Source organism: Hyperoodon ampullatus, assembly GCF_949752795.1.
Source record: "Hyperoodon ampullatus genome assembly, chromosome: 2".
NCBI lineage: Eukaryota > Metazoa > Chordata > Mammalia > Artiodactyla > Ziphiidae > Hyperoodon > Hyperoodon ampullatus.
The window spans coordinates 197,782,115-197,801,649 of record NC_136915.1 but is presented as its reverse complement, the minus strand read 5'-3'; the positions used below and the strand labels follow the sequence as shown (position 1 = coordinate 197,801,649).

General features: G+C 57.9%; 1 protein-coding gene across 1 annotated transcript; it reads right to left on the bottom strand.

The window, feature by feature from the left end:
- Positions 1–13,666: 13,666 nt before the first annotated feature.
- On the bottom strand, positions 13,667–17,688 carry ELF3 (E74 like ETS transcription factor 3). Its single transcript, XM_079725375.1, has 8 exons — positions 17,523–17,688; positions 17,015–17,236; positions 16,773–16,868; positions 16,545–16,664; positions 16,332–16,421; positions 16,060–16,176; positions 14,977–15,172; positions 13,667–14,419 (listed from the first exon to the last, which is right to left on the bottom strand). The coding sequence occupies exons 1-8, from the start codon at positions 17,683–17,685 to the stop codon at positions 14,305–14,307; spliced, it is 1,119 nt and encodes a 372-aa protein (XP_079581501.1). The 5' UTR covers positions 17,686–17,688; the 3' UTR covers positions 13,667–14,304.
- Positions 17,689–19,535: the final 1,847 nt, after the last annotated feature.

Sequence of the window (19,535 nt, the reverse complement as noted above, 5' to 3'; positions counted from 1 at the left end):
GATTCACACACGCATCTCATCCAGCCCAAGAGTACAAAGAAGAAAATCCGTCAGGAGCAGAGAGGCCAACCTTTTACCCACTGGTTAGAGCTAAAGGTCTTCAGCCATGCCAGAGGTCACCAGTCAGGGGGTCAAAGGTGATAACTAATGGCCACTAATTTCTTTAAGAAGTGTGAGGTGAGACATTCATTTGTTTGATAAATTGTGGATTGCAGGTGTGCCATGCGACGGGCATTGGGCGCAAAATTGGCAAAGTGCTGCTCCCTCACGGAGCTTACGCGTTCGTTCGTGGGGAGATAGACAGTCACCAACAAGATACCAAACGGCTCATACGGCATGTCTGATGGGGTCAGGACAAAGGAGAGAAATCAAACTGGAAGAGAGGATGAGGAGTGCTGGCAGGGCTGGGTGCAGAATGGGCTGCGACTTTCACTAAGGAGATGGGAGGCCATCCCAGAGGACGCGACATTTAAACAGAGAGTCGGAGGAGGTGAGGGGTGACTGCTTGGGCACAGCGAGGGCTCCGGGGGGAAAGAAGTGTCGAGGCAGCGAGGAGGTGTCGGGGGGCAGAGCGGAGCAGTGAGGGGGGTGACCCCAGAGGTGGGGGGCCCCAGCTTTCCCCCGAGGAGAAGGACCTGCAGAGGGTTTTGGGGATGCCGGGATCAGAGGTCAGAGCAGCAGTTAGCCGGGATAAGAGGGCAGGTCCAGAGGGCGGAGGTGGCTGAAGTTGTTGGATTCGGGGTGTCCTTTGGTCCTAAGGCCCACGGGCCTTGCTTCCGGATAGAACACAGAGTGAGAGAAAGGGGGGCAGTCAAGGCTGCCTCTTTGGCTCGATCAACTCTGCAGAAGGAAGACGTTTGCATTTATTCCACGGGGCTGGATGCTGGCGGCCGTCAACGCTTCGATGGCATTTACTGCTGAGCCGAGTGACATCCCGATGAGAGGTGTGAGGACAGAGAGCGGCCACTCCCCAGCTCTGGGCGCTCAGCCCTGTGACCAGGGGAAGCAGTCAGGAGGGGAGGCCCCGAGGGGTGGCCCGCAGGCCAGCAAGGAGCATCTCAAGGAGGAGGGCTGTCACGTCTCCCACCAGATCAGAGACGGAGCGAGGCCTGAGACCAGCCACCACTCAGCATGCCGGAGTGGCCGCTGGCGCTGAAGCAGCGGTGTCGCCGGAGGGGGCCAGCGCCTGGTGGGTCTAGGAGACCACAGGTACCCTAGGGGAGGGGGGAAATGGGCGGTCCTGGAAGGGGACGGGGTGGGGGGTGGCGAGAGACCGCCTGGGGGTTCTTTTAAGATGGAAGAAATTAAAAGAGGAAATCTATGCCCGTGGGACTAAGCAAGTAAAAGGGGAAATTTCAAGGGCGGGAGAGAGAACTGCAGGACGTCTGTCCTTGAACAGGCACGTGGCGGGGGAGGGGAGTCATGCACAGGCGGTGGGGGTGGGGGGCGGTGCTCATCTGGGCCTGGAGGGGTGAGGGCGGCGGGCACGGGGTGGATGTCGGTGAGTGAAGGATGCCGTAGTCTGAGGTTCCGAGAGGTCTCTTCTGATTCTTCCATTTTCTCAGGGAAACAGGGAGCAGGGCCCTTGGCTGAGCGCGGAGGGGAGGGGATGGCACGAGGGGAGGGGTGAAACGATCCTCTAAGAGCCCCGGAGAGGTCAACTAGGGAAAGGCAGCCCTGAGGCCACAGGAATTTAAGCCAGTGGCTCAATTTCAGTTCACTGGCATTTTAGGCTGGTAGGTCTTTGCTGTGGGGGCGCTCCTGTATTTTATAGGAGCCTCTGCCCCAGTGAAACCACTGCTCACCCCATTTTCAAACCATAAGCATTTTGCTGATGAAATGTTACCTAAGCTCCCTTCAATTTTTTTTTTTTTTTGCGGTACGCGGGCCTCTCACTGCCGCGGCCTCTCCCGTTGCGGAGCACAGGCTCTGGACGCGCAGGCTCAGCGGCCATGGCTCACGGGCCCAGCCGCTCCGCGGCATGTGGGATCTTCCCGGACCGGGGCACGAACCCGTGTCCCCTGCATCGGCAGTGGACTCTCAACCACTGCGCCACCAGGGAAGCCCTCCCTCCACTTCTGAAGTGTGCACTCCTCCCGCCTCGGGGACACCCTCCTCTCCTGGTCCGGCTGTCTTCCTACCTCATGGATCCTACTGTCTCCTCCTCCAACTGTCCTGGGACCCCCTCCCCTCTATTTTCTACACATTTTCCCTGAGTGATATCCAGACCTTAGCTTTAACTATCGTGTGTGTGTGCCTGATGACCCTCAAACCTGTATTTTGGGCCCATATCTCCCTCCTGAGCATCCCAAGCCCTCAAATCCAACAAGGCGAGCAGTCAGGTCAGCAGCCCTTTCTCCTGAAGAACGGTACCCACCTCCCTACGCCTTCAGTCAGGACCTTTGGGTGGTCCGGACTCTGGCCCCAGGTCCCAGCTCTGAGTTCCGCGAGGTGGACTCCCGTGGCTGCCTGGCCCTGTGCCCGCCCGCCCCAATCTCCACTGCCATCACTTTGCCCGGGTCCTCACCCCTCTCGCTGGGAACCGTAGCAGCCTTCTGGTTGCTGTCCCTGTCTTCGGTTTTACCCCATCCATCTCCCGCTGCTCCGCCATCAGCAGGATGTTTCCAGAAAGCAATTATGACCCTGTCACCCTGTTGCAAGCACCTTAACCATTACCCTCAGGATCTACATACCTCACAGCCTCATTTCTTGCCTCTCTTGCCTGGAAGGCTGGGCTCCAATCCTACCCAATTTCTCACCTGTCTCTGTATAAACGGGACCAATTCTTGCATCTTCACCTTTGCACATGATGTTCTTTCCACCTGGATGCCTCCATCTCTGTGCCCAGCTAGTTCCCACTCACCTTCCCTGAGCCCACCCACTCCTGCTGCCAGGAGCTGTGCTCGGCTGTGTGGCTTCAATGTCACTTTGTAAGTACTTTCATCACACGAGTCGTCCAGTGTGTCTAAACACCTGCTCACTCATGAGCTCACGAGGGGAGAGTCCTCATCTTGGCTTCCTTTGTATCATCAATGCCTGGCACAGAGATTCTTAAGTGAATCACCATTTTCAATAAGGCATAGTATTCTAGATTATAAATAGATGAGCCATACTTAAGTTAACCTATCCCAAATATTGGATGTATTGCTTGTTTCACATTTTTTGGAATTACTAATGTTTATTTTTCAAAATGGAGAAAACATTTGTCCTCTTTTTTATTTTAAGAGCAGTACAGACTTTTTGTAAAAGAAAATTCAGGCAATATAGAAAGGCGTAAAAATCATGCATAAGCCCTCCATCCACAGATGGCCTTTGTCATCAAGCTGATGTATATCTTTGCAAACTGTTTTCTATGCATTCAGTTACCTCTACATTTAAAAACTAAAATTGAGACATATTGTACATGCTGCTTTATAAGCAGCTTAACAGTGTCTCATGAACATTCCATATCATTAGATATTCATGTATCATTTTTTAATGATTGCATAGTGTCTTCCTGTATGCATATGGCAATTCATTTAATAAATCCCCTCTCTTTGGATGTTCTGGTTGTTATCAAGATGCCACGAGTCTCCTTGTGGATATGTTTTTGTACTCTTATCTAATTATTTGCTTAAAATATAATCCTTGACATAGAGAATAGACTTGTGGTTGCCAAGGGAGAGGGATGGAGTGGGAGGTTGGGGTCAGCAGTTGCAAACTATTATATAGAGGATGGATAAGCAACGAGGTCCTACTGTGTAGCACAGAGAACTATATTCAATATCCTGTGATAAACCATAATGGAAAAGAATATTTAAAAAGGATTGCACATATATGTATAACTGAATCACTTTGCTGTACAGCAGACATTAACACAACATTGTACATCAACTCTACTTCAATAAAGAAAATTAAAGCTGAAAAAAATATATAGTCCTTGAAGTTGAATTGTCGGGTTGGATGCTTGCACATTTTTAATGCTTTGGCCCAGTTGTTCTCCAGGATGGTTGTTATACTTCTTCTTTTTTTTTTTTTTTTTTGCGGTACACGGGCCTCTCACTGTTGTGGCCTCTCCCGTTGCGGAGCGCAGGCTCCAGACGTGCAGGCTCAGCGGCCATGGCTCATGGTCCCAGCCGCTCCGCGGCATGTGGGATCTTCCCGGACCGGGGCACGAACCCGTGTCCCCTGCATCGGCAGGCGGGCTCTCAACCACTGCGCCACCAGGGAAGCCCTGTTATACTTCTAAGAGCAACATAATGCACACCAATCCCCCCCTACCAAGACCCATATTGGGTATTACCATGTGTTTCCTCTTTGTCAACCCTGGACGGGGGGAAATGTTTATGTTTCTATTCTCTTTGGAGAATATCGAACACCTTTGAGGCCAGCAACTCTCAGATAATCACATGGTAGATGTTTAATAAGTATTTTATGAGTGATGGATGGGTGAGTGAAGACAAGTGCACAAAGGGTACATAGCATCTGGGATACTGGACTTCGGTCAAAGATGCTGGATTTAAATCCTGGTTCTGGGAACTCCCTGGTTGTCCAGTGGTTAGGACTTGGTGCTTTCACTGCCTAGGGCCCAGTTTCCATCCCTGGTCAGGGAACTAAGATCCCACAAGCCAAGGGGCCAAAAAACAAAACAAAACAAAGCATACAACCCCCCCCCCGCCAAAAAAAATCCTGGTTCCATGGTTTGTGCAATCACAGGCAAGTCACTAAACTTGATTAAACCTCAGTTTACTCAGTTGTGAATTGGAGATCGTAATTCCTACTTCATATGATTACTGTGAAGTTAATGAGATATTGTCCTTTAAAACAATGCAAAAAGCATTTTGAAAGTAATACTTATATGTGGTAAAATGTTCAAACAGTACAGCAAGTTATACTGTAAAAAGTCTCCTTCTCACCCACCTTGACTCCCTCTCCTATTCCAGAAATAACAGGAGTCTATTTTGTGTCCTCCCAGAGACACACAGGATAACTAATTAAATACATTGTTAGGTAGCTGCTTTTTCCACTTAATCTGTTTTGGAGACTGGTCCACACACATTTACATGTAGCTACCTCATTAGTTTGAATTCATTGTAGTTTATTTAACCACTTCTTCGTGAGTAGACATTTAGACATCATGCTTAAGGGCATAAGATCTGGAATCAAACTGCTCGAGTCCGAGTACAATTTCAAACTTACCAGCTGTGAAACCTTGAGTAACTGGCCTTAGTTCTCTGTGCCTTGGTTTGCTCATCAATAAAATGGGGGTGATATAGACCCACCTCAAAAGGCATTGTGAAGATTTAGAGTTTGCATATGTAAAATACTATCAACATCCGGCATATAGTAACCACTCAATAAAGTGACTTACTTTTTTGTTTCCAGTTTTTTATTATTTTCCAAAAAGTCCACAATGATTATCTTTGTACCATCCCGCCAAAAACCAATATGCACATTATACAATAGAGGGTGACCTTGATATGGATACAGAATGAATGGAGGGTGTGTTTCCACTCAGGACTAAGAAAGCTCAGGCCCTAATAACAAAAAAAAGTGAGATAAACTACAGTATCAGAAAGCTGAGTTCGGACTTCCCCAGTGGCGCAACGGTTAAGAATGCGCCTGCCAATGCAGGGGACACGGGTTCGAGCCCTGGCCTGAGAAGATCTCACATGCCGCGGAGCAACTAAGCCCGTGCGCCACAACTACTGAGCCTGCGCACCTAGAGCCCGTGCTCCGGAACAAGAGAAGCCACTACAGTGAGAAGCCCGTGCACCACAACGAAGAGTAGCCCCAGCTCGCCGCAACTAGAGAAAGCCCGTGCGCAGCAACAAAGACCCAACACGGCCCTAAATAAATAAATAAATAATTTAAAAAAAAAAAAGAAAAGAAAGCAAGCTGAGGTCACAGGGCAACTAGGTAACCTAGAGCCCAAGGACAGATGGGCCCCTGCAAGGAGAGATGGGATGAGAACGGCTCACCTGAGGCAGAGTGAGGGGGAGACAGCCCAGGGGATGAGAGTTTTGCTATAACGTATTTAACAAATTGCTAAGGGCGGAGGGAGGCTCTCCTCCACAGGCCTCCTCAGGGATCAGGAGAAAGACAGGGCGGGTGGGAAAGTTTAGAGAGCCCCCCCCGGGGGGGAAAGGCAGGAGCCCCACCTAGACCCGCCCCTAGAAGAAGCAGGAAAAGGAGGAGGAGGAGAGAGGGATGGGCACAGAAGGGGACCTAGAACCTTCAGGTGCTGGGGAGGAAGGGCAGAAAACAGCTGGGGGTCTGCGGGGTCTGGGCAATTTGCCCCCAGGGACATTTGGCAAAGTCTAGAGACATTTTTGGTCTCCAGAGCTGGGAGGACAGAGTGCACTGAGGGCTTTTGGTGGGTGGAGGCCAGAGATGCTGCTGAACTTCTGCAAAGCCCAGGACATCCCCACAGCAAAGAGTCAGACAGCCCCAAATGCCAACAGGTAAGGAAGCCTGCGTGACAGGCCTGCAAGGTCTTCTCCACACAAGTCCTGCCACAGACGGGAGGGTCATTGCAAAGTTCCTACCCTGGAGGCCCAGGCACATGGGGCCTGCCCAAGAGGAGCCTGGACCAGGACAAGGGGACCTCCTGACCCCCAGCACCGTGCCACCGGGACAGCAGGCACCAAGCAACAGCCATCTACGCAGAGGACAGCATGGACAGAACACCCTCCATGACACAAGTGCAGAGGGACGTAGGTGCTGAAGGCCCAGGGTGCAGCAGGGACACAGAGAAAGCCCAGCACCAAGGGAGGGGCAGCCAACCATCACCATCGCAAAGCTCAGACTGACCTGAACTCCTGCCCAGCTCGACTCAACGTTCCTGGACACACACACACACACACACACACACACACACACACACACACACACATACACACACCCGATCTAGCAGAAGAGTCACACCCATTCCGAGCCACGTGCTGTTTATCTCATCCTCTACTGTTCTACACAGATGTCCAGCACTTAATAAAAAATTATGAGACACGCAAAAAAAAAAACAAAGGAAAAAATCTCATTGTCAAAAAACAAAGTTACCAACAGAACCAGATTCATGTATAACTCAGATGTTAAAGGTTCTAGTGGAAAAAGTGGACAACAAGCAGGAACAGATGTAGAATTTCAGCAGACACGAAAACTGTAGAAGTCACACAGGGATGCTAGAGATAAAAAAGGACACTGAGGGGCTCCCCTGGTGGCGCAGTGGTTGAGAGTCTGCCTGCCGATGCAGGGGATGCGGGTTCGTGCCCCGGTCTGGGAAGATCCCACATGCCACGGAGCGGCTGGGCCCGTGAGCCATGGCCGCTGAGCCTGCGCGTCCGGAGCCTGTGCTCCGCAACGGGAGAGGCCACAACAGTGAGAGGCTCACGTACTGCAAAAAAAAAAAAAAAAGGACACTGAGAGGAGAATGGCTTCCATGGGATCATCGTAGAGGAAAGAAAGAAGAAATAAAAACACCGGAATTTGTTGTGAATCTCTGGACAAAGTCCTAACCTCTCAGAGCCAAAGGTGTGTCATCAAATTGAAAGGACTGATTCTTACCTCTGAGTGATTGAAAGGAAGAAAGACGGGGAGGCAGTAGGTGTAAATAACAGCCTTTGGAAATTTCTTCTCACCCATTGATACCTAAAGTTGGTCTTGTGTATGTGTGTGTGTCTTTTTTCAAAATGGGAAATCATTTAGTTCTTTTATAGTAATATTCACAGAAACTTTTTTTTTAAGAAAATATAGTTATTTTCCATGATTCTGCCCAGAGATAACCACTAACATTTTTACAAAAGTGTATCATTCGACACACGGTGAATGCAAATCCACTTTCTTCCCACTTAATGGTACATCATGGACAGCTGCACATGTCGGTAAATAGAGGTGCCCAACCTCACTTTATGGGTTGCCTGGGAGGTGAGTAAATATCTCTACTGCAGCGAGTTTCGCAGCCCCCTTTGGGTGACACTTAGGTCACTACCATTTGTCTCCGGTTACACCACCGCCACAGAGGGAGCCCTGGTACATGTATCTTTGTGTACCTACCCAATTATTTTCTTTGGAAAGAAGTGCTCAGATGTGAAATTGCTAGGGAAAAGTCATGCATGCTTTTCAAGGTTTTTAGACAGCTTGTCAAATTGTTCTTCGGAAAGTGTCTCCTAATTCCCACCTAGACCAACGGTTTATGCAGGCTTGAGTTTCTTCACATCCTCACCAGCCTAGACACCAGGGGTGTTCTTTTTACTCTTTGCCAATTTGATATATGAGAGGTGGTGTCTCTCCTAATCTTAAGCTGCTTGCACGTCAGACGATGCTACGGAAGAGTGTACATGCTCTGTCTGCATCCTCCAAACCCCAGCATTTGCACTGACTTTCCTCACGGCTAGAAATCAGCCAGGGCACCAAGCGTGCAATATAAGGACTATAAATCCCAGCATGCCCTGCAAACCCATGGGGTAGATAAAGATAGACCAAGGGATGTTGGGACTTTCCCCTCCTGCTGTGGCCTGGGTCACTGAGGCTGGCAGGTGTGGAGGTGGGCAGGTGAAGCTGAGTCATTCGGGACACTGGGTGTGGTTTCCTGGATCAGCTCCAGAGTTGACACGAAGGTTCCAGTAACGGGTGGCTGAGCTGTACTAATTGCTGCTGGTGCTGCCCCAGCCCAGCCCTGCACGTAGCAGGAGGAGAGGAGGGAGAGGAGGGAGGGGGAGGGGGGAGGGGGAGGGGAGTAGATGGGAGAGGGGAGTCGGTGAGGGAGGAGGAAGAGAGGGGGAGGAGAAGGGAGGAGGAGGAGGGGAGGAGGGAGGGGGAGGGCAGGAGGGGGAGGGGAGGAGGGCGGGGAGGGGAGAAGGGAAGAGGAGGAGGAGGGGAGGGAGAGGAGGGAGGGGAAGGGGAGGAGGGAAGAGGAGGAGGAGGGGAGGAGGGAGGGGGAGGGGAGGAGGGCGGGGAGGGGAGAAGGGAAGAGGAGGGGAGGGGAGGAGGGAGAGGGGAGGAGGGAGAGGAGGGAGGGGAGGGGAGAAGGGAAGAGGAGGAGGAGGGGAGGAGGGAGGGGGAGGGGAGGAGGGAGAGGAGGGAGGGGAAGGGGAGGAGGGTGAGGGGAGGAGGGTGAGGAGGGAGGGGGAGGGGAGGAGGGAAGAGGAGGAGGAGGGGAGGAGGGAGGGGGAGGGGAGGAGGGAAGAGGAGGAGGAGGGGAGGAGGGAGGGGGAGGGGAGGAGGGAAGAGGAGGAGGAGGGGAGGAGGGAGGGGAGGGGAGGAGGGCGGGGAGGGGAGGAGGGAAGAGGAGGGGAGGGGAGGAGGGAGAGGGGAGGAGGGAGAGGAGGGAGGGGAAGGGGAGAAGGGAAGAGGAGGAGGAGGGGAGGAGGGAGGGGGAGGGGAGGAGGGAGAGGAGGGAGGGGGAGGGGAGGAGGGGGAGTAGATGGGGAGGGGAAGGGGAGGAGAAGGGAGGGGGGAGGAGGAGGGGAGACAAGGGGGAGGAAGAAGCCGAGGAGGGGAGGGGAGTCGGGACAAGAATGAGGAGGCTACTGTGAGTGCCTCAAAAACGGCACCTCGCTCGCCATCCTCCCACAGGGTCACTGGGAAGCATCCTGAAACCTACTCTGATGGAGCCCCCACCCCAGGCGCTTCTCAAACTGTGCATCTGGCGGTGGGGTTTCAGGCGGAGTCCGGAATCCATGGTGGGGCTGAGGAAAGGCGCAGAAAGCCAGGCTCCAGATCCTGGTCTCAGGCCCTTATGGGCTGTGTCTACACCCTGCACAGCCTCGGTTTCCCTGCCTGGGAGACGAGGGCCCATCCTGCCTCACAGGCCTGCTGGGAGGCTGACGGAGGTTTGTTCTTTGAGATCTCGTGGGCTCCACAGTCCTGGGTGGCCCTTCCCTCCTGGGCCCCCGCACACAGCCCGGTGGCAAGGCAGATGCTCAGTGAGAGGAGGGATGAGTGACCCCTCACCCAGTAGGTGCTGCTTAGGAGGCAGCTGTCGACACTGAGCTCACGTTCTCACCGCAAGCTGTGTGCCTTTGAGCAAGTCACTTGCCTCCTCTGAGCCTCAGTTTCCCCATCTATGAAATGGGGCTTGTTCACCTGGGTCTAGTGTCCTGTTCCACAGTCATTGGGATTTGGTTACAATGCAGGGCTCACTGACTCACCTAGGGACACTGTTTTTCCTGAAAAGAGGTCAGTTTCGGGAAGGCTCTGTGAAGAGGTGTTGCACAGATGAATCCCTCCACAGGGAGAGGGGCCGGGCCGGGACAAGGCTGCCAGGCAAGGGCGGCTCTTTGGCACCCGGGGTTAATCAGCTATGCCCAGTGCAGAGGGCACCCATATTCCAGGGTGTATGTGTGTCCTTGATATGTTGTGCACCAACTGGGCTACAAGAGGTCTTGAGGTGAGAAAATTTGATGCTTCCAAGTACATATCAGGGGGCTCTGGTCCCCAGGCCCTCATAGTGGAGGCGGCTGGCAGGAATCCACATCCAGGTATGACCCCCCATCATCTGTTTACTGATTGACAGCCTCAATGAGCCATCGTTTTGCAGGTAGAGGGGCTGCAGGACGAGCTCCTAGTCCGGGAGCAGCAGGTGGGGGGCAGACACAGATACTTCCGCCCGGGCTGAGGACTTCCTGCTTACGGGCCACAGGGCCCTGCATGGCAGTGACGATGGTGGCTGCGGGGACCCACGGTTCTGCCTCCGCAGACTGTGGCCCAGTGGGGAGCTGGCTCAGCACAGCCAGATCTTCTGGTTAAAGAGAAGCCACCATCCCGTTATTGTGTGAAAATTGTTCTGATTTTAAATTTATTTATTTATTTTTGGCTGCGTTGCGTCTTCGTTGCTGCACAGGCTTTCTCTAGTTGTGGCGAGCGGGGGCTGCTCTCCTTTGTGGTGCGTGGGCTTCTCATTGCGGTGGCTTCTCTTGTTGTGGAGCACGGGCTGTAGGCGCGGGCTTCAGTAGTTATGGCACATGGGCTCAGTAGTTGTGGCTCACGGGCTCTAGAGCACAGGCTCAGTAATTGTGGCACATGGGCTTCAGTAATTGTGGCACGCGGGCTCAGTAGTTGTGGCTCACGGGCTTAGTTGCTCCGTGGCATGTGGGATCTTCCCGGACCAGGGCTCGAACCCATGTCCCCTGCGTTGGCAGGCGGATTCCCAACCACTGCGCCACCAGGGAAGCCCAATTGTTCTGGTTTTAAAGAGTTGGCCACGTATTCCTGGTTTTCTGCAGCTGCAGATGCACCTGTAGCAGGAGGCATAGTGGGCGGCTCAGCGGCTCTGACGGGCAGGGGTGCTGTCCTCAGGAGTCCCTCAGGGCCCCGTGAATGCCCAGCTCTGCTGTCGCCACCTGGGAGTGGTTGATAATTTTTAACAGCTGGGCTGAATTTTCATTTTGCACTGGGCCCGACTTGGGGGCAGGCCGGAGCCCACCTGGCGGGGAGACGGGGAGCAGAACCGCTTCAGAGAGGGGGGAGGGGTGAGCTGATGGCTCAGGGGCTGGGGGTTTCGTCCACTGCAGGGGGCGCGCTGAGGCCGTGTGTGTGTGTGTGTGTGTGTGTGTGTGTGTGTGCGTGTGGCTGTGTGCGAGTGTGAGGCTGGGGGGCCTGAGTGCGTGTGTGCCCAGGGGGAGGGGGCGGCCGGGCAGGGAGAGGCAGGGAGAGGCACAGGGCAGCCAAGCAAATGTTTATCGAGCGCCTTCTCTGTGCCAGGCGCTGCGGAGGCACTGAGATGAGTAAGCCCGGCCTTGCCCGGAGGCCCCACAGCTCCTGAGGGTGAAAGGGTGTGAACAGAGCGAACGGAATGGAAGACAGGGAAAGCTCGGCTCCCCCGCGTGCGGGAGGGGAGCTGAAGGGGCGGAGCCGCCCCTCCCCCGCAGGCACGCCCCGAGGGGCTCCCGCACCTGCCCAGCAGCCCCCCGACCCCACAGGGGCAGTAAGAGGTGGGCCACGCCCCTGAGTCCAGCCGGAGGGGACGGGGGGACGGGCACGGCTGCCGGGCCCTGCAGTGTCCTGGGGCGGGGGGGCGGGGCGGCAGTGTTGGGCGGAGACACTGAGGACCACGCCCCCTAGGAGGGAGCGAGGCCCCGCCCCCTGTCGCCCCCAAGCGCCGGCAGGAGTCCAGGCTCCGCCGACCTTGGACCAGCCTCCTGCCCCAGCCGGGACACGGGGACGCCCAGTCCCCTCCGAGGGCTGTGGTGCGGAAGGAATGAGATAAAGGATGAGGAAAGCACCTCATAAACTGCAAACGGCAGGACAAAGGTCAGCGCGCCGTGCGGGCACTGCTGCCTCGGGCCCTTTGGCACGGGATGAAGGGCTGGGCCGCGGGCAGCTCTCCTCCCCAGCAGACCCCCCGGGCCGCGTCTCACCGCCGGTGCCTCCTTCGGGGCTGAAGAAGCTGATGGAGGCGGAGGGTCCTGGGCGAGCTTGGGGTCCCGGAGGTGTGCTCTGGTCCCGGGGCTCCTGCCCACTCTCAGAAGGGACTCAGGCAACGTGGGTGACCCTCTGGGGGCGCGAGGACCCCAGATAACGCGGGCGGAGAGGTGAGCACAGCGCCCGCACTTGGTCGTTTTCAAGAAATGAGGCGACTATTAGGCCGGGACCCCCGATAAAGCAGCCGCAGGGAAGTGGGGACTGCTGGAGACTAAACCCCAGCGCTCACCCGGTACCCACTTTCGCAAGGAAACTTCTTCCCCAGGGGCTCCAGAGGACTCCAGCTTCTTTCATGACTCCATCCCCTCCTGAGCGACCTCCCCACCCTCCTAGCCCCCAGGCCCTGTCCTCCTGAGTGAGCCCCATGCACACACGTGCACACACCTGTTTTTCTCAGATCCCTTTCTTACCCGCATCCCTTTGGTGAATAATCTGATATTTCTAAGACAGCTAAACAGCCTTTCAAACGCACAAAATGGCTTTTTAAAGTGCTCCCCAAAACTCGAGGCCTCAGACTTAAGGAACTCCGCTCTGGGAGACGTTCTTCACGAGGACCCCCCACCTACAGCCCCACCTGAACCCAGATGTGTCATTTTGTGCAGACAGAGCAGCACCTTCTGAACTCTGCTGAGGACACCGTCAGAGGAGCCCCAACCCCGGAGAAGCCTCTGGGGAGACGGCAGGGAGCACGACTGCGTCCCCGGGGCCCCCTCCCTCTGCGTCTGTGACCCGGGCTGTCAGTCTCCTTCGTGGGGAGGGGGCCGCGCGGTGGCAGCGGTGTCCACGGTGCCACGTCGACCAGGCCAGGCATTCCTCCGCCCCCGAGTCCTCCTCAAGCACTCATCTCGCTTTGTTTGTTTTTCCCTCCGCAAGATCATAACTCCGATTCCACGTCCGACAACGAAAGCTTGGATTCATCTTACAGATATTCAGCTCGCAGCCGGCTTGGCTGGAATGCATATCTACTCCACAAGGCCAGACACGCAATCCCAGACTCCTTAGTGGACGCCAGGGCACAGCGGCCTGACAGCGGGCTGCAGAGGCCTGGCTCGGCCCAGGTCGCCCCGCAGGTGCCTCGTGGCGGCAGGACAACCCAAGCTGCGGGGAAGGATCACCCGTCCCCTCACTGTCCCCCAGCCTCAGCCTCCACCTTCACCTGCAGCCGGCAGACCCCTGCCCTGGTCCCCTTTCCCAACCCCATGGCCCACATCCGGGCCAGAGCTCCAGACTTTAGCATACAGGTAGCTAAGACGAAGGTTAGAAAAAGTCCACAAGGCACTTTATTGGAGGTCTCTGCCCCCATTCACAGGAGGAGGGAGCCAGGAGCCCCGTCCCAGGGGTCCCGGCCTCACCCTGCTCCTCACGGGTCCAGCAGGGGCCTAGAGCAGTCAGTGTGGCCACCAGCACCTGGTGAGGAAGGGGCAGCAGGGGAAGGTCTTAGAAAAAATAGATCTCTATGTACATATCTGTATTTATAGCACATAAATTACGGAGTGCTCTGACCCCCGCCCGCGGAGCCCAAGCACTGAGCGCGGAGGGGGAAGCCAGCCCAGAAAGAGGGGGCCCTTCTCAGGGCCCAGGGCCCCCAGCCTTCTCAGCCCACTCCGGCCTCTGTCGGAGGGAGGTGTCCGCCACTGGGGTCCGATCGGGTCTGACGCGGCCCAGACAGAAGGAGCCGCGAGCGCAGCTACAGCCGGCGCACAAGTGGCCTCAAACACCAGGCTTGTAATTCCAAGAGGAGGACAGACAGCAGAGGCCACCTGCCCGGATGCCAGGACGACGGCCGACAGGAGCCAGAGCCTCAGCTTCTCTCCACGGCGCAGGGCGCATGCCCAGGCGTCCTGGGGGTCCCCTCCGGGGGCTGCAGCCTCAGGTCCGAGCTTCGGTCGCAGGCCGGTCCGACCCTCAGTTCCTATGCCCGGCCACCTCCTCCTCCTTCCAGCCACTGGAGTTTTTGCCGAACTTGTAGACAAGCCGCCGGCCATCCACCCGCTCCAGGATCTCCCGTTTGTAGTAGTACCTGAGGGGAGAAGGGTGGTCAGAGGTGCCCAGGCAGGGGCCCGCCTGCCAGGAATCCTCAGGTGACCTGCCCCGCTGGGCTGCAGCCCGGCCGAACTGGGCCTGAGCCACTTGCTGCAGGGAGGAGTCTCTGCTCCTTCGCCCTGCTGTCCCGAGCACCGGGCCATGCCCTGGCTTCTGTGTGGCTTTCGCCTCTGTCCTGGGCCCATCATGAAGCCACGTGATTTTAGGGTTGAGGAAACCTTAGCGATGGTCTGCGAGGAAACCAAGGTCCAGAGACGGGCAGCTTAATGGCTTCGATGGTGTGGGCCTTGGCTACTGCCCTTTTTACCACCAAGTGCCTTTCTTAGGACGAGCCTTGCAGGCGATACAAAGAAATGCTGTCACACCAAGTTCAGTGTGTGCTGCAGGCCGGCCAGCCACCTGCCAGGCTCCCACTCAGCCCACGAGGCGGCCAGACCGCGAGGTTCCTCGCTGCACGGGACTCACACCCATCGGAAGGGGGAGGGTTCTGACGGTGCCAACGGCCGCCCCGGCCAGGCAGCGAGGCCCGCTCACCTCATGGCCCTGCTCAGCTTCTCATAGGTCATGCTGCTGTTCTTCTTCTTCTGGCCCCAGAGCTGGGCCACAGCCTCCGAGCGCAGGAACTTGAAGACGCCCTCTTGCCGGTTCTCCCACTTCATGAGGCCCTCGTTGAGCTCCGGGTGGATGAGGATGTCACGGATGAACTCCCACAGGTGGGTGCCTCTGGGGGCTACAAGGCCAGGCTCCATTAGTCAGTGGCCCAGGGTACCCCTGACCCCCACCACGGCTGCCCATCCCAGCGCACAGCCTACTGACGGCTGCCTCCCTCCTGGCCTCCCCCACTGGACAGCCGGGGAAGCTCCAGGAAGACCACGTCTCACACGGCACAGAGGTTTAACTCGCTCAGATACTGATCAAATGTCTGGCTGGGATACAAGAGTGGTTGAGACATGGTACCGCATTGAGGGGCTCACAGTTTCGAGGGGTCACGGTAAAAAAGCAGATACAGCAAAAGGTGGTGAGAGCTCAGCAGGTGCAGGACCACAGAGCTGGCCCCGGCCTGGGGGACAAGGGGACAGCTTCCTGGGAAGAATGACCCCAAGAAGCAAACAGGCCCACTGCGTGTGGGAGGGGTTGCACGTGCGGATGAGAAAGAGCTGCGGGGGCCCTGCCGGTGGCTCTGGTGGCAGGATCCCACTCAAGGGCCAAAGCCAGGGGGCAGGAACTTGGTGGGTGGAAGGGCCACCCCTGCATGGCCCTCGGTGGATGGGCCGTCCAGCGACTGAGCCACTGTCCCTGCCTGAGCCTGCCCAGCACCCGCCAGCAAGTGTGCCCCTCAGGCAGGACAAGGGGTGGGCAGGAAGCCTGGACCCCAGCCCCACTCTTCCTGCAGCCCCCGTGGCTCCACCGCCACACGCACCATGAAGGACCAGCCAGGCCCTGCCACCCAGCAGTGACCATGTGCACCCTGGCCCCATACGCAGGAACATGTGGAGGGCCCAGCTCAGGAGAGAGGACCCACCGGCCCCACCACGGCCCCCAGCCGTGCAGGGCCCCCCAACTGTACAGGGACCCAAGCCGTGCAGGGCCCCCCAGCCGCGCAGGGCCCCCTCTCACCGTGCTTGCTCTTCTTGCCCTCAAGACACTCCTGGGAGTCTTTACTCAGCTTTCGGGGCCGGCCCCGTTTCCGCTTCCCATGCTTAAGGTCCTCCTTCTTGTAGTCGGGAAAGCCGTCTGTGGGGAGAGGTGGAAGTTCAGGAGAGGGAGGGATGGGGGCTGCTGGGGGACAACCCCCCCCCAGGAAAACCCTGAGGGGGTGGGGCATGGGGCCAGCCCCTGGCAGTGCTCAGCGGGACACCCACGGGGACCAGGAGGTTCCCTCCACTCACCCCCAGAGAAGAGCTTGCTGTCCGGGGCGTCCAGGTCCACGTCGCTTCCACCGGAGTCTGAGGCCTGGGGGCTCTGAGAAGCGCCAGTCCCTGGAGGGGCGGGTCAGAGTGAGCCCCTTCCGGTCCTCCCAGAAAGCCCGGGGTCTAGTGCGGGGCGCCAGCGCTCAGGGCATCTGGGGAGGGGAGGCTGGGGGCAGATGCCCGAGGGCTCACCTGCGGTGGAGACGTCAGAGCTGCCCGGGGAGGGGGCCCCCGTGCCGAAGCTGCCCGGGTAGAAGGGGCTGGCCTGTCTGCAGTCCTCAAGCACCTCCTGGGCAAAGGGGCTTCCCTGGTCTGGGGGGATGTGAGAGTTCAGAGGGGGCCCTGACTCTCCCAGCTGGGGGTGCGGGGCAGAGAGGGGACAGGACAGGCTGGGAGGGGTTGAGAGAAGGGGGCTCTCACCGAAGGGGCCCTGGTCCCCCAGGGGCTCCTGAAGTGCCATGCTGTCCTTCTCCAGAAGCTCCATGATCCAGCTGAGCTCGTCGGGGAAGCTGGAAGCTGATGAGAAGGGGGTCAGAGCCCAGGGGTCTCCCCTCCCCTCCCTGGGGCTCTCTCCCTGGTGGTGCCCTCGGGCCAGTCCCCAGACCAGCCTCCCTAACTGAGGAGGGGGAAGGGCAGGAGGCGGCCTCCCCTCCAGGACTCACTGAGGTCCCACAGCTGGGAGTACAGCTGGTCCCCCAGGGGCCCAAAGACCAGGCGCAGCTCCTCAGGGGCGCAGCGGCAGAGCGCGGCCCCGTCCATGTCACAGCGCGAGAGGTCGATGGTGCTGGCGTCGTACTTGTGCTTCTCCACTTGGTAGCTGATCCAGTCCAGGACCTGGGCCTTGGACCAGAGCTGGGGCTGCTCCCCCAACCAGCTGGCCTTCTCTGCAAGGTGCCGGCACGGCAACGGGTCAGCCCCTTTCTGGAGCCAGCTGGGGATTCCGGGGGTCCCGCCTGGACTCTCAGAGCGCGCAGCCAGGAGCAGGGCGGGCGGTGGTGCTCACAACACCCTGGCCAGCACCCCCGCCAGGCAGGCGCAGCCCGCAGATCCCAACACCCCAGCTTCTTACAGCTCACCCCAGCCCTCCCCCCTGCCCTATCCCCCACTTGTCCCAGGCTCTTAGGTGGATGTCTCCCTCTCCCCAAACGCACAGCCCCTCCTGAGACCCACCTGTGCCCTCCAGGGGCATCTGCGGGCTGCTGAGCGCCAGCACCAGGTCATCAGCCCCGAAGGCGGCGGCAGGGGGAACAGAGGCCAGATTGGGGTCCTCCGAGCTGTACATCGTACTGAAGTAGTTGCTAAAAACGTTGCTAATCTCACAGGTTGCAGCCATGAGGCTACCTGGGAAGGGAGGGCAAGGCTGGTGAGAGCCAGGGGCCCAAGGGCGTGAAGGTCAACATCTCTCAGGACACCCTCTCCTCAAGAAGGGCTCCAGGGTCTCAGAGCCCGGGGGACGGAGGGTGTGCTGGTGGGGGGGCACAAGGCCTCCCGCTGGGCTCCCTCCTCTGCCCTCCTGGGCCCACGAGTGGGACCGGCAGTCATGGCCACTCTGTCCTTTGCAGGGACAGGCTCTTGGGCCCTCAGGACACCGCCCAGCCCTGCAACTCCTGCTTGGGTAGGCTCAGAACCAAGCTCCACCGGCCCCTCCCCAATCCCCCCGGGGCCAGGTGGGGGAATGTGACAGGCAGGGGTCCTACCTTGGCGGCCAAGGGTGTGGCAGGCAGGTTTAGGGGCAGCAGGCGGAGGAAATCCAGGGGGAAAGCTCCGCCAGGTAGCACTGACGCGCAGGCGGCGCTCCCACCGCGCTAAGTAGAAGCTCCGAGCTCCGCCTGCACCCGAGCCTTTATAGGCACCCGCGGTAACCTGAGCTGGTGGCTCATTGGTCGCGGGGATTTCCTGGCCTTTAGACTGGGCTCCTGGCCCCAGGTGATTTGCATATTTTGTGCCACTTGGCCGGGATCCAGGCCGGCGGTGCTGGGAAATCAGGCCCGGCTGGTTTAATGATTGTCAGGGTCTGTCATCCCGCACCCTCTGGGGTTGGGCACAGGGCAGTGGCCTGGGCGGGTGGCAGGTGGACGCTGGGTGGGCATCTGCACTTTCGGCCACCCTCTGGCTCAGGAAATTCCTCTGGGGGGCCAGGCCAGGGATGGGCTGAAGCGGGGAGGGGTGAGGAATCTGGGTCAGAACTGGGTCAGGAAGGCTTCTGGCCCCCAAACGTCTGCAAGTCTGAGGACAAGGGGGCCTAGCAGGGAGGGAAGATACGGAGGCTTGGGGATCTTTCCCACGACGCCCGGGATTCAGGCTGGAATGTTCACGGCCTGCCAGCCTTGCCCAGGGCCCCAGCGTCCGCAGCATCCCCAGGCACAGGGCCACCGCTGGCACCCACTTAGCTGGCTACGTCTTGGCATCCTGTGCCTGCCGGACGCCATCCAAGCATCAGTCGCTGCAGCCCCCTCTGGAGGACCTGGTTCTGCTCCAAAGAACTTACCTGGCCCCTGGCGGAGCCCACCGCGTGGGGCTGCCGAGGGAGGGGCCGGACCCACGTGGACGTGTTTACCCCTCTATCTGGCCTCCATCTAATCGCCAGGCACACGGCTCAGCGGCACCTACCTGCTGCCCTCTAGCGTCAGAGGCCCGGCTACCTGGGCCGGCTCAGCGCTCATCAGGGGCCAGGCCGTGTTAGCAGGGCTCCGTCTAACCCTTACGAGAATCATCAGGATGCGTGGTGATCCCCATTTTACAGACGAGCAGGTGGCAGCTTGAGGGTTGAAGACTTGCCCAGGCCACGCGGAGCTAGTTAAGTGGGGCTGAGGTTTAAGTCCCCCAAGTGGCGCCACTTCCAGAGGCCCTCGCTCTCCCTGTGGGCAAGGCGACCCCTCCTACCCGGGTCCCCTCCACCAACTCAGCCCTAACCACAAGGGCCGTGTCCCGCAGACCACAGAGACCTGCGCAGGGACGGCACAGGCTGGTGGGGGGGCACAGACGGGTCCTGGGGCCTCTTCCGTTTCCCATCCCTGAAGACAAGGCCCTTTGGACTTACTTATCCCTCAGATCTTTACGCATCAAAGATGCAGCATCTGAGCATCTCTTTCCCCTCCTCCTTGGTTAATGCCAAGGTCCTGGGAGGCCCGGCCTCAAGTGAAAGGCCACGCCCCAGCCCCCCTTCCTTTAACCCTCTGTAGG

Excerpts from the sequence above, each read along its gene's own strand:
- ELF3 (XM_079725375.1), bottom strand. The coding sequence starts at position 17,685 with ATGGCTGCAACCTGTGAGATTAGCAACGTTTTTAGCAACTACTTCAGT. Across the intron at positions 17,237-17,522 it reads GATGCCCCTGGAGGGCACAG|AGAAGGCCAGCTGGTTGGGG; the intron begins GTGGGTCTCAGG and ends GGCACCTTGCAG. Across the intron at positions 16,665-16,772 it reads GGGGGACCAGGGCCCCTTCG|ACCAGGGAAGCCCCTTTGCC; the intron begins GTGAGAGCCCCC and ends ACATCCCCCCAG.